This window comes from Emys orbicularis, chromosome 19, assembly GCF_028017835.1.
Source record: "Emys orbicularis isolate rEmyOrb1 chromosome 19, rEmyOrb1.hap1, whole genome shotgun sequence".
In the NCBI taxonomy this organism is placed as follows: domain Eukaryota; kingdom Metazoa; phylum Chordata; order Testudines; family Emydidae; genus Emys; species Emys orbicularis.
Window position 1 is genome coordinate 18412248 of NC_088701.1, and position 19455 is coordinate 18431702.

The 19455-nt window shown below is 47.4% G+C and overlaps 1 protein-coding gene across 1 annotated transcript in view; it reads left to right on the forward strand.

Annotated features, from left to right (window-relative positions):
* Window positions 1–17209, forward strand: part of LOC135891714 (cyclic AMP-dependent transcription factor ATF-7) — a 101815-nt gene extending 84606 nt beyond the window's left edge. Inside the window, exons 8-12 of the mRNA XM_065419351.1 lie at window positions 937–1050; window positions 3539–3691; window positions 5867–6064; window positions 9429–9537; window positions 15805–17209. Of these exons, the coding sequence (XP_065275423.1) occupies window positions 937–1050; window positions 3539–3691; window positions 5867–6064; window positions 9429–9537; window positions 15805–16022 (792 nt within the window). The 3' untranslated portion in view covers window positions 16023–17209. The remainder of the gene's footprint in view (window positions 1–936; window positions 1051–3538; window positions 3692–5866; window positions 6065–9428; window positions 9538–15804) is intronic.
* The last annotated feature ends 2246 nt before the right edge of the window (window positions 17210–19455 follow it).

The following is a 19455-nucleotide window of genomic DNA, read 5'->3' on the forward strand; positions in this document are numbered from 1 at the left end:
GAACATGTTAGTCTTTGCAGGCCAGGAAAGCCAGCCCAGCCTGGGCAGTGTGCGAAATGGTAATTTATATTTAACACTGCAGGTTTTACTTCAGCCTAAGGAGAATTTTTCAGGATACAAAATTCACAAATAAATATACCTTCTGGTGGGCTTGTGTGTGTTGAGTGAGTCAGGCTATGCAAATCCTGTGTCTCCTGCTGGGCGGGTATTTTGTGTTCTGAGTGGGTAATTCCAATAAACTAGTGCCTCAGGTAGTAGGACTGCTGAAGTTGCAATCCACCGGTGGGGATGGGGGGGATGCACATCTGAATGGCCAGTAGGCAAAGAGTTTGGCATTTAGGACATCTCTGTATTTTCTTGAAGTATAACTCATGCTCCTAGCACCTTTCATCAGAGTATTTCAGTGTGTCTTATAAAACAGAACTAAAGCTCCATTTCCCCCTTTTAGGTAAGCCAGGCAAATATGCCTGTTTTACAGATGGGGAAGCTAAAACTTAACCAGGATGTTGCTGGAAGTCCATGGTAGAACTGGGCTTAGAACCCAGATGTCCCATTTTTCACATTCCTCTAACGGCCACCTGGCAGCACTGCACCCTGTGGTGTACAGGTTTTCTGGGTGTGAGGGAAATGAAGGAGACCTTTCACGATATTTTGCCACCAAGTACAATATATTTCGCTTTCTGTCCTCAGCTGTTGGTTGCCGTTGCTGTGTTCTCTTAAATAGCAGCTGTGGCCACCACGAAGGTGACTGCCCACCTTTGAGTGATTGATGAAACAATCCCCGTGGCCATAGTTCTAAAGTTTGTCAAACGCTCTAGGCTCTCTGCATTAAAGGTGCTTTGTCAAATGATTATTATGATGCCATTTCATGCGGGACGCTTCCAGTAGCAATGACGTCACTTCTCAAAATGTGTGTGCTCTTTTCTCTCCATGTAGCTGGCTAGGCCAGTGTCCATGGTGCCCAACATTCCGGGTATTCCTGGTCCACCCATCAACAGCAGTGGTTCCATTTCACCATCAGGCCTTCCAATGCACTCTGAGGCTAAAATGGTGAGTTCCAGAACATAGAGAGAAGCCTGTTGACCTGTGCCAGGGAAGATTGCTTTGGGGGATATATTCATAGAATTGTCATAAAAGCCTTCACTTAATCTCGGTTAGACCCTCCAGAAAAGAGTGTGTTTAGAATCTCTATGCTCATGGCCCTCTCATCCTTCTAGAGAGACACCAAAAGCTCTTGAATAGATAAGCCCAAATTAGTGAGCTTAGACCGCTCCCCCCTGAAATCCTTTGCAGCAGTAAAAGCACTGTAGGTGTTATAAATATATAAAAAAGTATTAGGCTGTTCTTCATTAAATCACCCAGCACTGCCAGTTATATGGACCTTACATATCAATGTCAAGGCAAAGATTCCTGATCCGATCTTAAATATGGGACACGTTGTAAAGCAGTGGATTCCTGTTCCAGTATGACAGTGGCCGAGAAGCTGGATATGAGTCAACAGTGTGCTCTTGTTGCCAAGAAGGCTAACGGCATTTTGGGCTGTATAAGTAGGGGCATTGCCAGCAGATCGAGGAACGTGATCGTTCCCCTTTATTCGACATTGGTGAGGCCTCATCTGGAGTACTGTGTCCAGTTTTGGGCCCCACACTACAAGAAGGATGTGGAAAAATTGAAAAGAGTCCAGCGGAGGGCAACAAAAATGATTAGGGGTCTGGAGCACATGACTTATGAGGAGAGGCTGAGGGAACTGGGATTGTTTAGTCTCCAGAAGAGAAGAATTAGGGGGGATTTGATAGCTGCTTTCAACTACCTGAGGTGGGGTTCCAAAGAGGATGGAGCTCGGCTGTTCTCAGTGGTGGCAGATGACAGAACAAGGAGCAGTGGTCTCAAGTTGCAGTGGGGGAGGTCTAGGTTGGATATTAGGAAACACTATTTCACTAGGAGGGTGGTGAAGCACTGGAATGCGTTACCTAGGGAGGTGGTGGAGTCTCCTTCCTTGGAGGTTTTTAAGGCCCGGCTTGACAAAGCCCTGGCTGGGATGATTTAGTTGGGAATTGGTCCTGCTTTGAGCAGGGGGTTGGACTAGATGACCTCCTGAGGTCCCTTCCAACCCTGATATTCTATGATTCTATGACAGATGGGGTGGAGATGGGGGGAGGGAGGAGAGAGCCAAGAGGGGAGCGGCTGTGCTGTAGTGATCTGGCAGAGGACTCTAATAATGGTTTTCAGTGGGATGCTCTTCCAACTGTAGATTTATGAAGGAATTTCTTTCTCCGCTTCCCCGGCTCTTACAGCACAAGTGCTAGGTGCACACAGGAGGAAGAAGGAAAGTAGGGATGAGGCGGAGGGAAAAGTAAGTTTGGATACAAAGACGGTGAAAGCACGTTTGTCTTGCTGAAATAATATCAGCGTGGACTTGTTTGCAGTCAGGGCTTCCACATTATTATGCACTCCATTGCTGCAGTGACCTTGGTGCTTACAGTAACCGCTACTACAATTCCACACTAGCTAGGCGTTTGCAAAGATTCATTCTGCATTCGTGCACTGAGCTGAAACTAGAGCAGGGGTGGGCAAACTTTTTGGGCCGAGGGCCACATCTGGGTGGGGAAATTGTATGCAGGGCCGGGGCAGGGGGTTGGAGTGCGGGGTGTGGGAGGGGGTGCGGTGTGCAGGAAGGGGCTCAGGGCAAGAGATTGGGGCAGAAGAGGGGTGCGGGCTGTGTGAGGGGGCTCAAGGAAGGGAGTTGGGGTGCAGGAGCTCCGCGTGCGCTGCCCTTGCTACACCTCCGGGTACCTCCCCCGAAGCTTGCATTGGCTGCGGTTCCCCGTTCCCGGCCAATGGGAGCTGCGGGGGGCGGTGCCTGGAGGCAAGGGCAATGCACGGAGCCCTCTGCCTCCCCGCCCAGGGGCCGCAGGGACATGGTACCGGCTGCTTCTGAGAGCGGCGCGGGGCCCACAGCGCCACAGGAGGCCATCCCGTGGGCTGGATCCAAAGCCCTGAGTGGCCGGATCCGGCCCGCGGGCCGTAGTTTGCCCACCCCTGAACTAGAGCATTGTGGGGGATAGGAGGGTAAGAATTCTTAAACTCCGTTATATGTGTGTAACAATATGCCCATGCTTCAGTCTCTTTTCACCTGGGTTAGTGATTGTGTTAGTGAAGACCTCTCTTAACAAAGCTGTGCAAACTTGTTCCCTGCTGTGTCCCTCCCCATGTGTCAGACCCACCTCTTAGCATCTGAAGGCTGTTCAGTCTCCACAGTCCATTTGGTCCATTGTCCTTCTGCAGAGACTGCCAGCTGGGGAGCTGATGAGTGCCAGTTGCTGTAGTGATTTTGTGATGTGGACACCTGTCTGTTCTGAACTGGATTGAGAACCACCATCTATCTTCACGTGGGCCACCCAGCACCTGCCAGATGATAACAGCTTTTGGCTGGATTTGAATCATCCTTTGAAAAGAGCGAAGAATAAGTTATGTTAGGGCCTGTGTCTCCGAGGCGAATGGAGAACCCCATTGACAGTTCTGTTCTCTCATTTTACAGAGACTGAAGGCCAGCCTGACGCACCAGGTTTCTTCCTCACTGAATGGCAGCAGCATGGTTGTGGGGTCAGCAAGCACGATGGTGACCTCACGTCCAGAGCAGGGTCAGATACTTCTCCAGCACCCCGATGCACCTTCTCCAGCTCAGCCACAGGTCTGCTCCTTCTTAATCTTCGAAGCTATGATGGCTTAAAGCAGTGGTTCTCAAACTTCTGTACTGGTGACCCCTTTCACATAGCAAGCCTCTGAGGGCGACCCCCCCCCTTATAAATTAAAACACACTTTTGTATATTTAACATCATTATAAATGCTGGAGGCAAAGCAGGGTTTGGGGTGGAGACTGACAGCTCATGACCCGCCATGTAATAACCTCATGACCCCTGGAGGGAGGGATAGCTCAGTGGTTTGAGCATTGGCCTGCTAAACCCAGGGTTGTGAGTTCAGTCCTTGAGGGGGCCTCTTAGGGATCTGGGGCAAAATCAGTACTTGGTCCTGCTAGTGAAGGCAGGGGGCTGGACTCGATGACCTTTCGGGCTCCCTTCCAGCTCTATGAGATAGGTATATCTCCATATATTATATTATATTATTATAACCCCCAGTTTGAGAACCCCTGGCTTAAAGTGATGATGGAGGAAGCAAAGATACTGGTACTTCTAGTCTGTTAGGAAAGGGGGGGAATAACCTCATGAATCTGTCACTCTCTGCTCAGACCTATATGCTTTCCAGTGTGCAGAGCTGTGGGGTTTTGAGGTGGGGTTTTGGGAGCTTGGGGTTTAATGTGTGTGAAACACTCCTTTTTGTAGTTTCTGTTACCATCTCTGTCAAACAGTCCAAGTTAGACTTAGGCAACAGGCACAGTTACATGATGTGTTCTGGAGTTTAGAAAGAGTGTTTTGCTGTCCTATCCTTTTTAATTACTAGGGTTAAGCACTCCCCTTTTAGGCAATCAACCCCACTTGCTCCTGCCAGCTAACCAAATGCCAGCCCTCCATCAGAATTGCCACCTGCTCCATCAGTTAGACAGGCTTCCAAAAGTTTAATATCCATATGCTGACTGACAGTGAGTAGTGAAGTGTAACTGGGCTCTCACATTGTGGCTGTGTAATTACAGAGCCGATGCAGTAGTGCTGGGAGGACTGAGTCTGGGGTGATTTGTCCTTGTTGGTTTTTCCTTTGTTCCCTCAGAATACAGCAGGAGATTGCAGTGTTACAGAATCCACTCTTAAGTGCCTGTAAGACTTTGTACAATGATGTTGGAGCACAGCTGAAGATTGGCTGTGTTACACAAAAGCCCGTATTCCCTTGCAGTAGAGTTGTGTGTATCTGTAAAGATGGCTCTGTTGAGTTGTTTCCCTCTCACATTGTAACCTGTGGTAAATTCCAACAATATGAAGCTGAATAGTCTTTTTTTTATTTTTAATTTTTTTGACTGAGGCAGATGCTAGGGGCTGAATTCTAGTGCTGGTGGAAATAAGGATTAAACCAGATGTGCTCTGCAGACTTTTCCCTCACGGCTCCTCCCTGGCCACAGTTCCAATCAGCATTGCCTCCTGCTCATCCATGATACTAACTCCTCTCCTCACCCTCTCACCCTTCCTGCGGTTCTACTCTTGAGGCGTCTGTCCTTACAAATTGCGGTAGTGACTTTGTGATATGGACAAATATCTACTGAAAATCAGACTGAGGCCAATCAACTTCCTTCCACTTAATGACCTGAGGTGGGATTTAAACTGTAGTCTTGCTAGAAAAGTGAGCATATTTAATCCACTGCAAGAAATACCGTCTGGTTCCTCTCCAAAACCCATAATATTCTAATATCCACCTCTTGACTGGAGATCTCCACTGTATGTTAAAAATATTCAAATGATCCTGACACTGAGATAGTAGCTCAGAACTGAAACTTCATTGCGCATCTAGTACATATTGCCCATCCATCAACACATGTCACAAGCTTCGGTGCTTGGGAGGAAGGATAAGGTGCAGGATTGAGAATCAGGGAAGCTGGGTCTCCATCAGAGACTCCCAGTGTTACCCTAAGCAAGTCATTTAATCTCTCTCCCTCACTTTCCCTGTCTGTAGAATAAGTCTCAACAAATCTGTTTGGACCTAATTCATTAATGTCTGTAAAGTACCTTGAGAACACTGGAAGCTGCTCTAGAAAAACAGTGTTTTTTAGTTTCAGAATCAGCAGCTGACAGATCCTACATCCTGACTCTCCAAGCCAATTGGAATTTGCTCTGGACTTAGTACAATCAGTGTGGATAACTGTCTGGTTTAATCAAGTGTGTGTTTTGGTTCAGTAATTCTCTTCCTTCTGTCCTAACTCCAGGTTTCCCCTGCTCAGCCCACACCTAGCACCGGTGGCAGGCGGAGACGCACGATGGATGAAGACCCGGATGAGCGCAGGCAGCGTTTCCTGGAGCGGAACCGTGCTGCAGCCTCTCGTTGCCGTCAGAAACGCAAGCTGTGGGTGTCTTCTCTGGAAAAGAAAGCAGAGGAGCTCACGACACAGAACATACAGCTGAGTGTGAGTATGTAACCACGGAGGCCAAGCCCATCTGCTTGGCTGCACTGCGGCCTTCACTCCAAGGAGGACGTTTTTACCGTGGTGCAGAGGCACTGTGTGCTCTGGTGGTGGTCTTTAGTCTGTGAGAAACCAGAATCAGGTGGCTAGGAATGTTGCAGGGTTTTTTGTAACGTGTTTATTTTTTCTGTGCTTGATTCGCAAAGGCTTGTGTATGTGCCTCTGGCAATGGAAACCAGTATTTGTAAAGGACCATCAAGTCCTGGATAAGCCAAAGGTGTAAGAAAAGGAGCAGGTGGAATTTCATATCACCATTTCCAACCCCCTCCGCTGCACACAATACATAAGAGCTGCGCACCTGGTCTTGCCCTGAAAAGGTTGAAGGGAGTAAGGGAGAATCTAGCATTGTGCCCTACCACTCATCCTCTCAAGACTGCACCCTGGAACATTCCGCTGCTCCAGCCACAGGAGATAGGTGCTGCAACAGTGCAAAGGCACCAGGAAGCTGCTGAAAGCTGAAAACTCCCCCAGCTTGGGAAGAGCTGTCAACTGGCACAAAGTCAGCCTAACGGCTTCTGCTCTGTTCTCTGCCGCTTGGGACTGGAACCACAGGCAAGCAAAGAGGGAGCTGCAGCTGAGGCCCAGGGCAATTCAGATTCTCCTTGAAAATCGGGGAGCTCTAACTAGCTCCCTGACAGCTTCTCTCCTGCTGTGCCAAGCACAACTATGCGTAATTCCCTTCCCATCGCAATTAGTCCCCTTATTAATGCTCTCAGCAGACAGGCGAAGGACGGAAAGGATTCTGAAGACTGAACTCACGTCCGGTGTGGGCTGTTTCCCCCTCTGGCTTTCAGTGACTCATGCAGTGTGCTTCAATAGCACTAATTACGATATCTTCATTCTCTTTGTCATGCTGTCTGGAGTGGCTCACAACTGTGAATGCAGCCTGTCAGAAACAGGACAGATACCCCAAGCTGGTGGTGTGTTCTATAATTAGATTTCACCAAACCAGTAACAAACGTGAACTCCTGGATCACTATACCAGTCTTGCCATGGAGTCACAGACCAACTTAGACTCTCCGGACTATCTTGCCACCCCGACAAACGGAACTTTGTGATAATGGTCACTTACACCAAAAATCACACCACATCAGGTTGCTCCAGTTCCAAGAGACCAGCCACTTACCCCAGATCAACTGGTACTCTGGATCTTACACCAAAGACAACCCTGGCACTTGCAACCAATAGTAAATTAACTAAAGGTTTATTAGCTAAGAAAAAAGAATGAGAGTTATTGAGAGATTAAAGCAGGTAAAATATCTGTCCAGGTGAATCACAGTTTGTAACTCTGAATGGTGGCAGGGGATGGAGGGGAGGGATAGCTCAGTGGTTTGAGCATTGGCCTGCTAAACCCAGGATTGTGAGTTCAATTCTTGAGGGGGCCATTTAGGGAACTGGGGTAAAAATCTGTTTGGGGATTGGTCCTGCTTTGAGCAGGGGGTTGGACTAGAAGACCTCCTGAGGTCCCTTCCAACCCTGATATTCTATGATATAGTAAGCTGCCAGTTTCCCAAAAGTCTTTCCAGGGTACCTAGATTGTCTCTAGGGATTTCTGCTTTATATCTGGTACACTTCCCTGTCAGAGTCCAAAGATGCAGGAACTTTCTTTGAATCCCTTCTTATAGCTTCTTCTCACAGAAAGCAAGCGGTCAGTCTCTCTTCCCAGTGGGCTTTTCCTTTGATGACAGTGAGTGAGGAATGCACTTTGAGTCTCAGACCTCCAGTCATCACACACAATGGCCATTTGCTTTGTAATTAGCACTTTTTCTGATAAAGTCCTTCATTAGCATTCCACAAGGCTTCTTTGATGTCTGATGAGTTATTTAGTTACAGCGGTATTTACAATTTAAATGTTTGATGTCGCATCATAATTAATGGAGATATCCTATCTCCTAGAACTGGAAGGAACCTTGAAAGGTCATCGAGTCCAGCCCCCTGCCTTCACTAGCAGGACCAAGTACTGATTTTGCCCCAGATCCCTAAGTGGCCCCCTCAAGGATTGAACTCACAACCCTAGGTTTAGCAGGCCAATGCTCAAACCACTGAGCTATCCCTCCCCCTCATAACAGGATACAGATGAGAGAAAACAATGCACTTAACATCCCATTAGTTTTATGAAGTTTAAACACCCAAAACACATATACATTTAACAATCGCTTTGATCTATACTAATACATAAGTGAATTGGCCTGAATACACTCTGACATGACCTGGTCTGCCAGCGTCATACTTGTCACAAGGTAATTGTGGAAACTGTTTTCTTAGCCAAGTTCAAAGTGCAGTTGACTGGGTTTTCCAGATACAGGGGGGCAAATGTTAAGCACATCTCAAATTTCAATTACAAACATGCTCTCTGAAATTTTCAGGGGGAAAATGTTCAACTAATGACTGAGAGTTAACCTGAAGTTTTTGAAAGCATGAACATTTTTTGTTTTGGTGTTGAAAGGGAGAAAGGGTTGGAATTGGCTTCAGAATGGATCACTGCTTGCACCTTAATCGTGGGGAGGTGACAGAAAGGAAGGATGGCCTATTGGTTACTGTGCAAACCTGGGACCTAGAGTCAATTTCCTCCTCTGCTACAGACTTTCTGTTGTGACTTTGGGCACATCACTTAGTCTCTCTGTGTCTCAGTTCACCACCTATTAAGTGGGAGCCATAGTAGGTACTTTAGATGGATAGATATAGGTCTGAGCAGCCTCCACCCAAGTATATAACAGGCTGACACCTACAGACTCCTCCATATTAAAGGTAAGAGTGGCTGTCGTGTTCTGAACAACTTGAGGTGGGCCTTGGGGTCCTGTTTTGTTGCCGGTGTTGCCCTTGATATACCAAAGAACAGACATCCCTGATATGGTTTTACTCTGTATAGCTGCTCATGGTCAGTCCTCATTAATGGTCATCTTAGAAAGATTTTTTGGCCTTCAGAGAGAGATGCCACTTGAATTTTTAGCTTTCCATCAGGGTCAACAAAATATTGCATTGACTCTTATTGTTAGCATTTCTTCCATTGGTGGTGGTAGCAGGCGCATACAGACTAATTTACACCTGGAACTTGGGATTTCTCGGTAAGGTACAGGTCTGTAAGAGGACAACCTTGCAAAGCATGTTTTGTATGCACACTCACTCACCCACACACACAACTTTTTATTAAGATGTTAATTTGTGATGACCAGAGTCTGTAGACCTCAAATGACGCAAGAGTTTGGTGGTAAACTTTGAAGAGTCTACATGTTCGTATTCTGCCATTGCTAAGGGATATTATTCCGAACACTCATGATCCCTATAAATGTTGTTTTCTTTACCTCAGAATGAAGTTACACTACTGAGGAATGAAGTTGCTCAACTTAAACAGCTACTGTTGGCTCACAAGGACTGCCCAGTCACTGCACTACAGAAAAAAACACAGGGGTATCTTGGTGAGTTGTGACTTGCCCATGTCGGCACTGTACCTTAGAGTACATCTGAGTAGAATTAAACCCGAATACAAGACTTACATGAATTTAGTGTTCCTGAAGGATGCTGGACTGACAGCCCTGTGGGCTGGTGTCCTCTGCAGAACCAGGTAAAGCACAAGCAATGGCAGTGCAGGTTTCTCTCATGCTGTACCTGGCCAATGTGCCTTATCCCTGCACTGAAGCAAGCCGCATCGAGGTGGTGACAGGGGAGTTCTGCCCTGGGTTTCTCTGATGCTCCCAACGAGATCTCCAATTAGTGTCAATTGTTGTGGCAGTTCTTATGATGTGGGCCCCTGTCCATTAGAAACTGGACTTAGAACAGACAACTCACTTTGTGTAGGAACAATGATAGTGGTAACATTCTGTCACTACCAATTTTGCTCCAAGACATTGTATAGCAGGCGATTAGTATCATGCGGATGACGGCAGTGTAAACGCTTTGATAATATAACATATTTTTCCTTTTGTCAGTATGTTTCCCTGTAGCATGAAATATTCTACATGCATCCATCACTCAGACTCCCATTTCTCCCATGAATCTGGTCCATTGTTGCCCCGAACGCTAGGTGTCCTTATCCATTGTTTTATACTGCTCAGCTGCTGTTTTAAGTGCAGTTGCAGTCAAAAAGTCCAGACTATATAAATGATATCATGGGGTTCCATATTCATCTTCTCTGCAGTTCACATCAAACTGGTTCCGTTTACAAGTGAGAAGACATCTTTATTTTAAACTGCCTGCCAGTAGAGAGACATGGTGGGTGAGGTAGCATCTTGTATTGGACCAGCTTCTGTTAATGAGAGAAACAAGCTTTCAAGCATACACAGAGCTCTTCTTCACGTCTGGAAAACATACTCAGTGTTACAGCTAAATACAAGGTGGAACAGATTGTTTAGCATAAGGAGTTAACACATATTTCAAGGGGACCATTCAAGGCCCGTTACCACCCCTCCAGTCATAGGGAGTCTTAGTTCTCGCTATGACTGGAAGGGCGTTAGCAGGCCTCTTCTCCTTGAATGGATCATCTGTTCCATCTTGAGGGCATGTCTACACTACAAAATTAAATTGACCAAAATTACGTTGAGGTACAGCCACCGCAGTAATTAAATCGCTTTTGCATATCCACACTCTGCTCCTTGTGTCGGGGTGTGTGTGTCCTCACTAGGGGCGCTTGCATCGATGCTGAGAGCAGTGCATCATGGGTCGCTATCCCACTATGCAACGCGCCACCATGTGGGGCAGGGTGTTTTGGGAAGGGTTTGCAAAGCCTCATGGGGCAATCGAGTTGCGCAGGGATGACTGGTAACATGGTTTCAACATCCCATGATAAGAGTTTTCTCCATCCCACAATGTTTCACGCCTCTTTTCAAAAGCCTCCCAAACCTGCACATCCACCATCTCTGTGAGATGCATGGATCCTGCACTGCTCTTCAGCACCGTGCTGACCATTATGAACACAATGCGCCTGATCCTTCAGTATTTTCAGAGCCTCCAGAGGAGCTGCGAGGGATAGGACGATGCCTTGCAGGCTGCCTTGCTGATGGACAAAGAAAGAAACAATTCAAGGTGGTTGTTGGCATTCACCGAGCAGTTGCCAGACGGTGGAGCGCTGGTTCTGGGCCCAAGAAACAAGCACCGGTTTGGGATGATGAGCAGTGACTGCAAAGCTTTCAGATGCTCCAGGCCACGTTCATGGAATTGTGTCCCCAGCCCTCCAGCGCAGCAACATTAAATGAGAGCCACGTTCACGGTGGAGAAGAAAGTGGCGATCGCTGTATGGAAGCTGGCCACACCAGATTGCTACCCATCAGTCGGGAATCAATTTGGAGTTGGAAAATTTTAGCTATCTCACTCTTGAGCGTAATGGAGGCTGTCAGGGAAGAGGTCCTGCAAGCGTCTGGCTGCAGACCGGGTCCGTATGCTACTAGCCTGTGTGCTGCAATCAGGGCCGGCGCTTCCACTAGGCGACCCTAGGCGGTCGCCTAGGGTGGCAGGATTTGGGGGGTGGCATTTTGCCACCCTCGGCAGAAATTCGGCGGCGGGGGGTCCTTCCGCTCCGGGTCTTCTGCGGAAATTCGACGGCGGGTCCTTCACTCGCTCAGGGACCCACCATCGAAGTGCCCCAAAGACACGGAGCGGAAGGACCCCCGCCGCCAAATGCTCAGAGCAGGAGCGCTGCCGCAAAAACCCTGGCGCCACTCCTGGCTGCAATGGTGCCTGCTGAAGTATTTGCTTACTGGTGTGGGAAAGCATCCTGCCGGGGTAGAAGAAATAAGGCAGCCCTCCCCAGAAGCCTTCGGCTGAGGATCGCAGACTCCCTCCAGGAAAGTTTCCTCAAGTTCTCTGTGCAGGATTCACAGGACATCCCAGTGCATGTAAACAAACTGTTCCGCAGGGCCCCCTCTGCCTAGCTGTACAGGGGAATGGGAAGCAGAGAGGAACTCTGCCTCTATTGGTTGTTTCACTACCTCTTCTAGCCTGATTAAAAAATAGTAAATGAACAGATGGGTCTCTGCAATAGCAAAGCAAACGGCATACTTACCAGAGGTTCCTTCCCTGCATCAGGCTCACCAGTGCTGGATAGTAGGGACCGGCTCGACTGCTCCGGTGTCAGAAAGAGGTCCTGGCTTGCCACGCCACTGAATCCCCAGTCGTCTGTCCCCCATATTCCTCCTCCTCGTCCAACACCTCACTGTGCACTGCGGGGGGCCTTTGATTCCCCAAAGTATCCACGGGGCTCTTGGCGGTGGTGGTGGGGTCTCCCCCAAGGATGGCACGCAGCTCCTTGTAGAAGCGGTGTGTCTGCGGCTCCGCTCCAGAGCGACTCTTTGCCTTCCTTGCCTTCGGGTATGCCTGCTGCAGCGCCTTGATTTTCACGCAGCATTGCTGCATGTCCCTGTTGTAGCCCTTCTCCCCCATGCCCCGAGTGATCTGCTCGTAGATATCGATGTTTCTATGGCTGGATTGGCGCTGTGTTTCCACAGACTCAGGAGATCCCTCACTTCCTGTGTACTCCAGGTAGGAGCGCGTTTGCTGCGCGGAGCCGGCATGGTCAGCCGGGCAGTTGCTAGGTGAGCTCTCCATGCCGAGCAAACAGAAAATGGAATTTAAAATTCGTGGGGCTTTAAAAGAGGAGGAGCATGTACCTGCGTACCTGGCCGGTGCACAGTGGAGTTCAAAACAGTGACCGAAGCGGTCACAATGGGGCATTGTGGGACACCTCTTGGAGGCCACTAAAGTTGACGTAAGTAACGCAGTGTCTGTGCTTTCACTGCATCGACCTAAGCACTGTGCCTCTCTGTGGAGGTGCAGTTATTAAGTCAACGTAGCGGGCGAGTTACGTCATCGGAAGCAATGTTTTAGTGTAGACGCTCACAGAGTTAGGTCGATGTAAGCTGGCCTCAGCTGGCATGAAAGCAGCTCCATCCTACCCCTTCTGCTTCCCATGGGCCTGGCTGCCCGGGAGAGGGACCGAGCGAGCTGAGGGTGAGGCGCAGCAGGAGAAGGATAGTGCACCCCCCCTCCAGGTAACTCTGGAGAGGACAGTGCAGCGTCCCCAGGCCGGGTGCAGGGTGGGGGGCGCTGGGGAAGGCACTGGCAGCAGGCTCCCGTATCCCATGTCTCCCCTGCTGATGTGTCCATGAGGGCGTGCGAGCTCCGGGGAGACACTGTGGTGCTGTGACTCTCCCTGGGCCGGGGCCCGCCCAGCCCAGACTCACGTGCTCCATGCTTCTGTGGCCCCAACCCCTCAGGAGCCAGCAGATTGGCTGCCGTGGCCCATGGAGGTGGGGCTGGAAGGTTCCTCCCAGAGCCAACACGTGGGGCGGCCTTCCCACCTTCACAGTGTACCCCCCCCCCATTGTCAGCTAGTCCCAGTTGTCTCTGAGAGTAGATCAGACCAGAAGAAGAGCTCTGTGGAAGCTCAAAAGCTTGTGTCTCTTACCAACAGAAATTGGTCCAATAAAAAATATTACTTTACCCATCTTGTCTCTCTAATATCCTGGGACCGACATGGCTACAACCATACGGCTTGCTTCACAGTAATCAGCCTGGGATCTCAAAAGCTAACTGGGTTTTCTGCCTCTTACATTTCCCCCACTAACAAAGGTTTTGTACTCCTGGAATTTGTCTGAAGGCTTATGGATGATGCTGAAGGCAGAGGGGCTCTGGCTGGCTATCCCCTAGCTACATCTGCTTGTGTCAGCCTTATGAGAGTTGGAAACTTGTTTGGGTCGGTAAAATAAGATGGAGGGTGCACAGATCAAATAGGAGAAGTAAGACGGTGTCATGCCTCCATAGTCACACTTCTGACGCCCATCCCATTCTGAATCTCCAAAGCATTCCCCTCTGACGAAATGGAACACAAATATCTGCCTTGCAGGTCCCTGGCATAGCCAGTTTATTTTCAGTCATTACAGTGACTCACAGCCTGAGTAATGTGGTCGTGAAATTCATCCCCATCCCCCACCCTTTGCAGACAGGTGTTCTTTGTGTATAATGCAACGTGATTTTTCCTGTTAACTTCCCGAGTTTACAGTTCCTATTTTTATTCCTCAGTCTGTCTACTCCAATAATAGGAATTCATCACACATCTGAATAATAAAAATGAAATTTACACCTCCCTACCCTATCGCCCTTCTCCCTGGCTGCCTTTTTTATTATAAAGATTTATGACTAAGCATGTCCTTAAACAAAAATGCCAGATTCCCTTGATGGAATTACAGCTGCCTTATGTACAGTTGGGTTGTTTTATTTGTAATACCTAGTAAATCTCCTTTTTGGGATGCCAAACTGTTCTGTTGCTTTGCTCGACCCTCCCTCCTCACCCCCAAATCACTGTTGAAATCTACTGTGCTAGCTGTATCTTTCGATCTGTTAGCTATGTCCTAGCCAGCACCTCACTTACGAGGGTGAGGTAAAATGAGTTTGGGGAGGGGATACAGAGCAATGTGAAAAGACCTAGTGGCAATCTGGATCTTAAAACACTCCCAGCTGTGCACAATGAGGCTGTAATTTCTTCTCTGGTTTCTGGTGACATGGGCTTTACGCGCTTGGTGTGTTATAGGAATCCCGTGTATCCAACCATAGGTCAATACTTGCTGCTTCAGAGGATGATAACCACATCCTCTCCATAATTCATCTAACCAGCTGTGCGGGAGGGAATTTCCTCTTGACTTAGGCAGATAATGAATGAGCTTATACCCTCCCAAAGCATGAAGTTTGATCACCCTTACTGTAGCATGAGATCAGTCACAAATCATCCTTTTTGTCTAGCACCCCTGCCCAGACACAGTGGGAGAGAATCCAAAGTTTGGACAAACCAACCTGTGTTGACCATTATACGACTGCAGAAGAAGCTTGCTGGCTTTGTCTTGTCCTCACTTCATTGTCCACAGCTTCAAGTTACAGGAAAGTTTAGTGAGCAAGTGGTTTGTGATGAGGTCTAACTGATTTTAATGTTCTAGAGAACAATAAAGAGTAAACCAGATAATTTATATAAAATTCAGAAAAACTGCTGTAACGGGTATGCGGTCAGCTTGTGGAAGGGTTTCTGTTACATACCTCTCTGTGTGTTCACCCAACAGATGGTAAGAACTCCGAAGGAACTGTTCAGTCTCTGGGCTAAATGGCCTCGAACCAAGTACTATACCAGGAAACATCATGTAGGAAAGTACATTTATTATAATGAGGACATAGCTGTATTATAGGAAAGTTAAGCTAGATCTGTTGTCTGTGCTTTGATGGTAGCACCTTTTTGCTACAGTTCTCTTTCTAACTCGAGGTTCTTTAAAATTCCCCCCGCTGCTTTTTGTATGTAAATGGGGTGGTCTAGCCAGATCCTAGTTTCGATCATTGTTTTCTGAATCCTTACATTGTCCCTGCTTTTTTCAAGTGGCTCTTACTCTTTTTTACATCCTGTCCTAGGTAGTTGTTATAGAATTGGTGCATGCTGTTAACAGCTGCTGCACCCCCTCTTAGAGGTGGATGCATATCAATGCTGGGTTAAATGGCTCCTGCATATGGATCGGTGTATCCATTCCCAAAGTGCTTTGGGATCAGGCAGGTCGAAAGGCCTCCATGTAAAAGTAAAGCACAGTGTCTGATTAACTCTCTCATCATCCAGGGATGCTTGGTAGAGTTGGTCTCACTTTCCACAGCCCAGTCTTAATGTCAGTAGCATCATGATGGGTTCCATTCCAATTACTATTTCTTTTTCTTTTTGAAAACAGAAAGCCCAAAGGAGAGCTCTGAGCCTACCGGTTCCCCTGCTCCTGTCATCCAGCACAGCTCCGTGACAGCATCCCCCAACGAGCTCAACGTCCGCTCTGCAGCTGAAGCTGTTGCCACTTCGGTCCTCACTCAGATGGCAAGCCAAAGGACAGAACTGAGCATGCCCGTACAGTGGCACGTCATTATGGCTCCACAGTCTCAGTCTGCTGGCAGATGATGTCACAAACCACGTGACAAAGAACTAACCCATAAGAACGTGCAGACCGAGAGACTGATCATAGCTAAGTCCCTGCTTAGTGGGGGCAGATATGGATTTTTTTTTTTTAAAGTGAGTTAAGGGCAGCTATGGAAGCTTCTTTATACTGCATATCCTATACAGATCCTGGCCCAAAACCATTGTCATGTGATCACCTGTCCGTACAGGATGGCTTCAGATTGAGGGATTTTTTGATCCCTTAGTGATGGTCAATCAGCTTGCAGAATCATCAGAACACAAAGAGCCTCATTTGAATGCATCTTGAAAGGTTCATTTTCAGGTATCAATTACGTTAACACTAAACCTCCCCTGGCTTGTGGTTTCTCTTGGCATTATTGCTATTTTCAGTTTCACCTGTTAGCAAAGGAAAGTAGCTGTTGGGAGGCTGTGACGTTTACTGGTGCTGTCACTTTATTTTTAACAGCTTGCTGCTTCCAATCATCTGTTTCCCCATCACTGCTCTAGCTGACCTGAAATGTTGCACCTTGGCACAAGAATACTGGCCGAGTTTTCCACTCGGGCTATTGAGATTAAAAAGGCTGAGGCTAATGGGCTTCCTAACTCCATGGGTTTCACTTCCCTGACACCAAAGCTTTCTGGTTCTGAAGCAAGCCTGGCACCTCTAATTCACATGCAATTAACCATCATTAACTGCTGTAACTTGTGGGGGTTTTAAGTATGTGTTCGCAGTCACTGGTGCAGCAGTCAGAACTGTGAACATTTCACGTGCTTCTCTTTTAATTGACGCCATAGCTGCTAATGATGCAGGTTCCTTCTTCAGAAAAGGGCCTACTTATAAATCTTCCATACAACAGTAAAGCAGCACCGAGCTGCTGTCTGCCAGGACTGCGTGCAAAGCTGCTCTGTGTGATGCATGAAAGGATGAGCTGGGGCAGATGGATATAATGCGAGTCCTGGAATTAACCGGCTACAAAATCCACTACCCATCTCAACAAGTCATGAATTTAACAAACAAACCCCACACATGTCAAAGGATTATCTCCCGTACATTTAACCTGATGACCTTATAAAGTGGTGGCCTTGAACGAAGGGAGGTGGAAGCATATCCCACTTGCCTGGCCTTTTACCTCTTTTAATGGTTTTCTTCTGCTCCTGGTAGTGGTATATCTATTGCTTTTCCTCAAGAGCAAATGTAGTACTTTTAGAGCTTCCAGGTTCATGGGGTAGATTTAAAACCAGCCTTGACATTTTAAAGGCACTTGGAATTGTCTGCTTATTGCCAAAGTGAGTGTGTGTGTGTGTACTTTCTTTAGGTTGTCATTGACCTTTTGCTTGCTGGGTAATAGTTGTAGATTTGAATTTGTATTTTGGGAGCCGGAAAGGGATGCTGTGTGAATTTGTGCAACAGCAAACCCATCAGTCGGTGAAACTCTCAGCACTTCATCTTTCTTTCCTTCTTTAAAGACGCTTTTCCTTCAGTTGAGCTCTTTGACATCTTCACCCTGAGCTGCCAGACCACCTCAAATTGCACTTGCCACTTTTGACCGTCAGTAGTTTGGCTTCTCTAGACTTGGAATATTTGCCAGGGACAGCAATACCCAAAGCAAAATCTGAGCATGTAGAATTTGACCCCACCACCACCACCCCCAGATACAGGGAAATTCCGTTTATTGCTGTTTTAATTAGGGGTCTCTTCTCCCCCTTTTCTCCCTCAGGTTTCTCCAGGCCTCTCTGCCATATTCTCTAATGTATTTCATGGTCCTAGTTGTCTCTTAATACACTGCCACCATGTGTTTGTCTCACTCTGTCGCACACACTCTCACACATAATCATTCCTGAGATTTTGTGTTTCTTTGCCCTCTCAATATTCAAAGACTCTGGAGCTAGCCGCTCTTGCATCTCTGTTTAGAACCTGTGTGTAGTTACTGCAAGAGGCATTCCAGATCAGGCACTTCATTTTTTTTCCTTAAAGCTGTTTATATAGAGAATTTGCATATAGGAAAGTGCTTTGAGTATAACTGTCCCAACAGGGTGTCTGTTTCCTTGATGACAAAGAGCTATACCATCAGCAGGGTTTTCAGGATCTTGTGAGGATAATGCAACAACCGTGGAAATGGTTTATAAAGTCTAACGGCCTGATTGGATAAGACACAGGGCCTTTATTTGGCTAAGAATCCAAGACAGAAAGGGATCATGGCCATGTTGTCAGAAGTCTAATAGGACAGCAGGGAATCCGTTTGTAACTATAACTAGTTTAGTCTCTTGCAGACACTTCACTGTCTTGTAAAGAAATAGGGTGCATAGCTCTGACGGATTCATTAGAATAGCTGGATTCATATGTGTGGCCCAAGAGGCCCAAACAGCTTCTTCATGATAACTGATCATGCTCCACTTCCAGCCTGCAGGCTAACATTAGTGTCTCAAAGCTAGTGGATGTTTAGCAAGAGGTAGGGGAAGCCCATTTTAACACCAGCACCAGTGCATGTTGAGACAGCACCGCTGGGTAAATACTGCCTATTGATAGCCTTAACACATGCATAAAGCAGCCTTCAAATACCTTCAGCTGTTAAGAGGCTGGCAGCTCAAGGATACAGCCGCACAATAGACTGTACAGAAGGGGGTGGGGTGGTAAGTACAGCTTCAGTTGGACAAGTGTGAAAAGGCTTTAACCGAAAGTGAATTTGCTTTGGTGCTCACAAACCGTATTAATTTCCATGGAGACTTGTACAAGGGACCATGTTTTGGTCGGTGGAAAGCAACACGCATGTGCACGTATGTGTGTTTGCACAGCTATCTTGGAATCGTTTCTTTCCTTCTTCCTGCTCCTCGAACTCTTCGTTGGAACTGAAACAATACCATGTGACTTAGGTGACCAGTCACATTTCAAACAGGGAGGAATCAAAGGCAGAGTAGAATGGAATAGCTTCCCAGCACCGCATAAGCTGGAGTGGATTTGTGTAATGAGTTTGAAAGCTTCAGATTGCCAACAGACTTGTAAAAACCAGTCCATTGAGCAAAAACGGACAACGTTTTTTTTAACGGATTCTGTTCTAAATAGATCACTCTGCTACAGTCACGACTAAGGGTCTGTCTGCTCAGTAGAAACTACACATGGGCTAGCTGAATCCAGCTACTCAAGACAGCAAGCCAGTTATGTACCCAGGGTCCATGCTGGGCTTGTGCTCCCCTGAGCTGCAGCTCGTACCATGTTGTGTTCACTGCTACTGTTACCCGTGCTAGCTGGATTAAAGCTCGCTCAGGTAGACTAGCCTATGCATGGCTTTTGCTGTGTAGACAGACCCTAAATTGTTGATTCTTTTCTTCCCAGCACCTGTCTTTGTAATGGGAGGGGCTTAAGAGGTTCAGAAAACAGGGAGATGCTTGAAGTGGAAAAACTCACCAAGTGTCAGTGTAATGGACTCTGGTCCCTGCT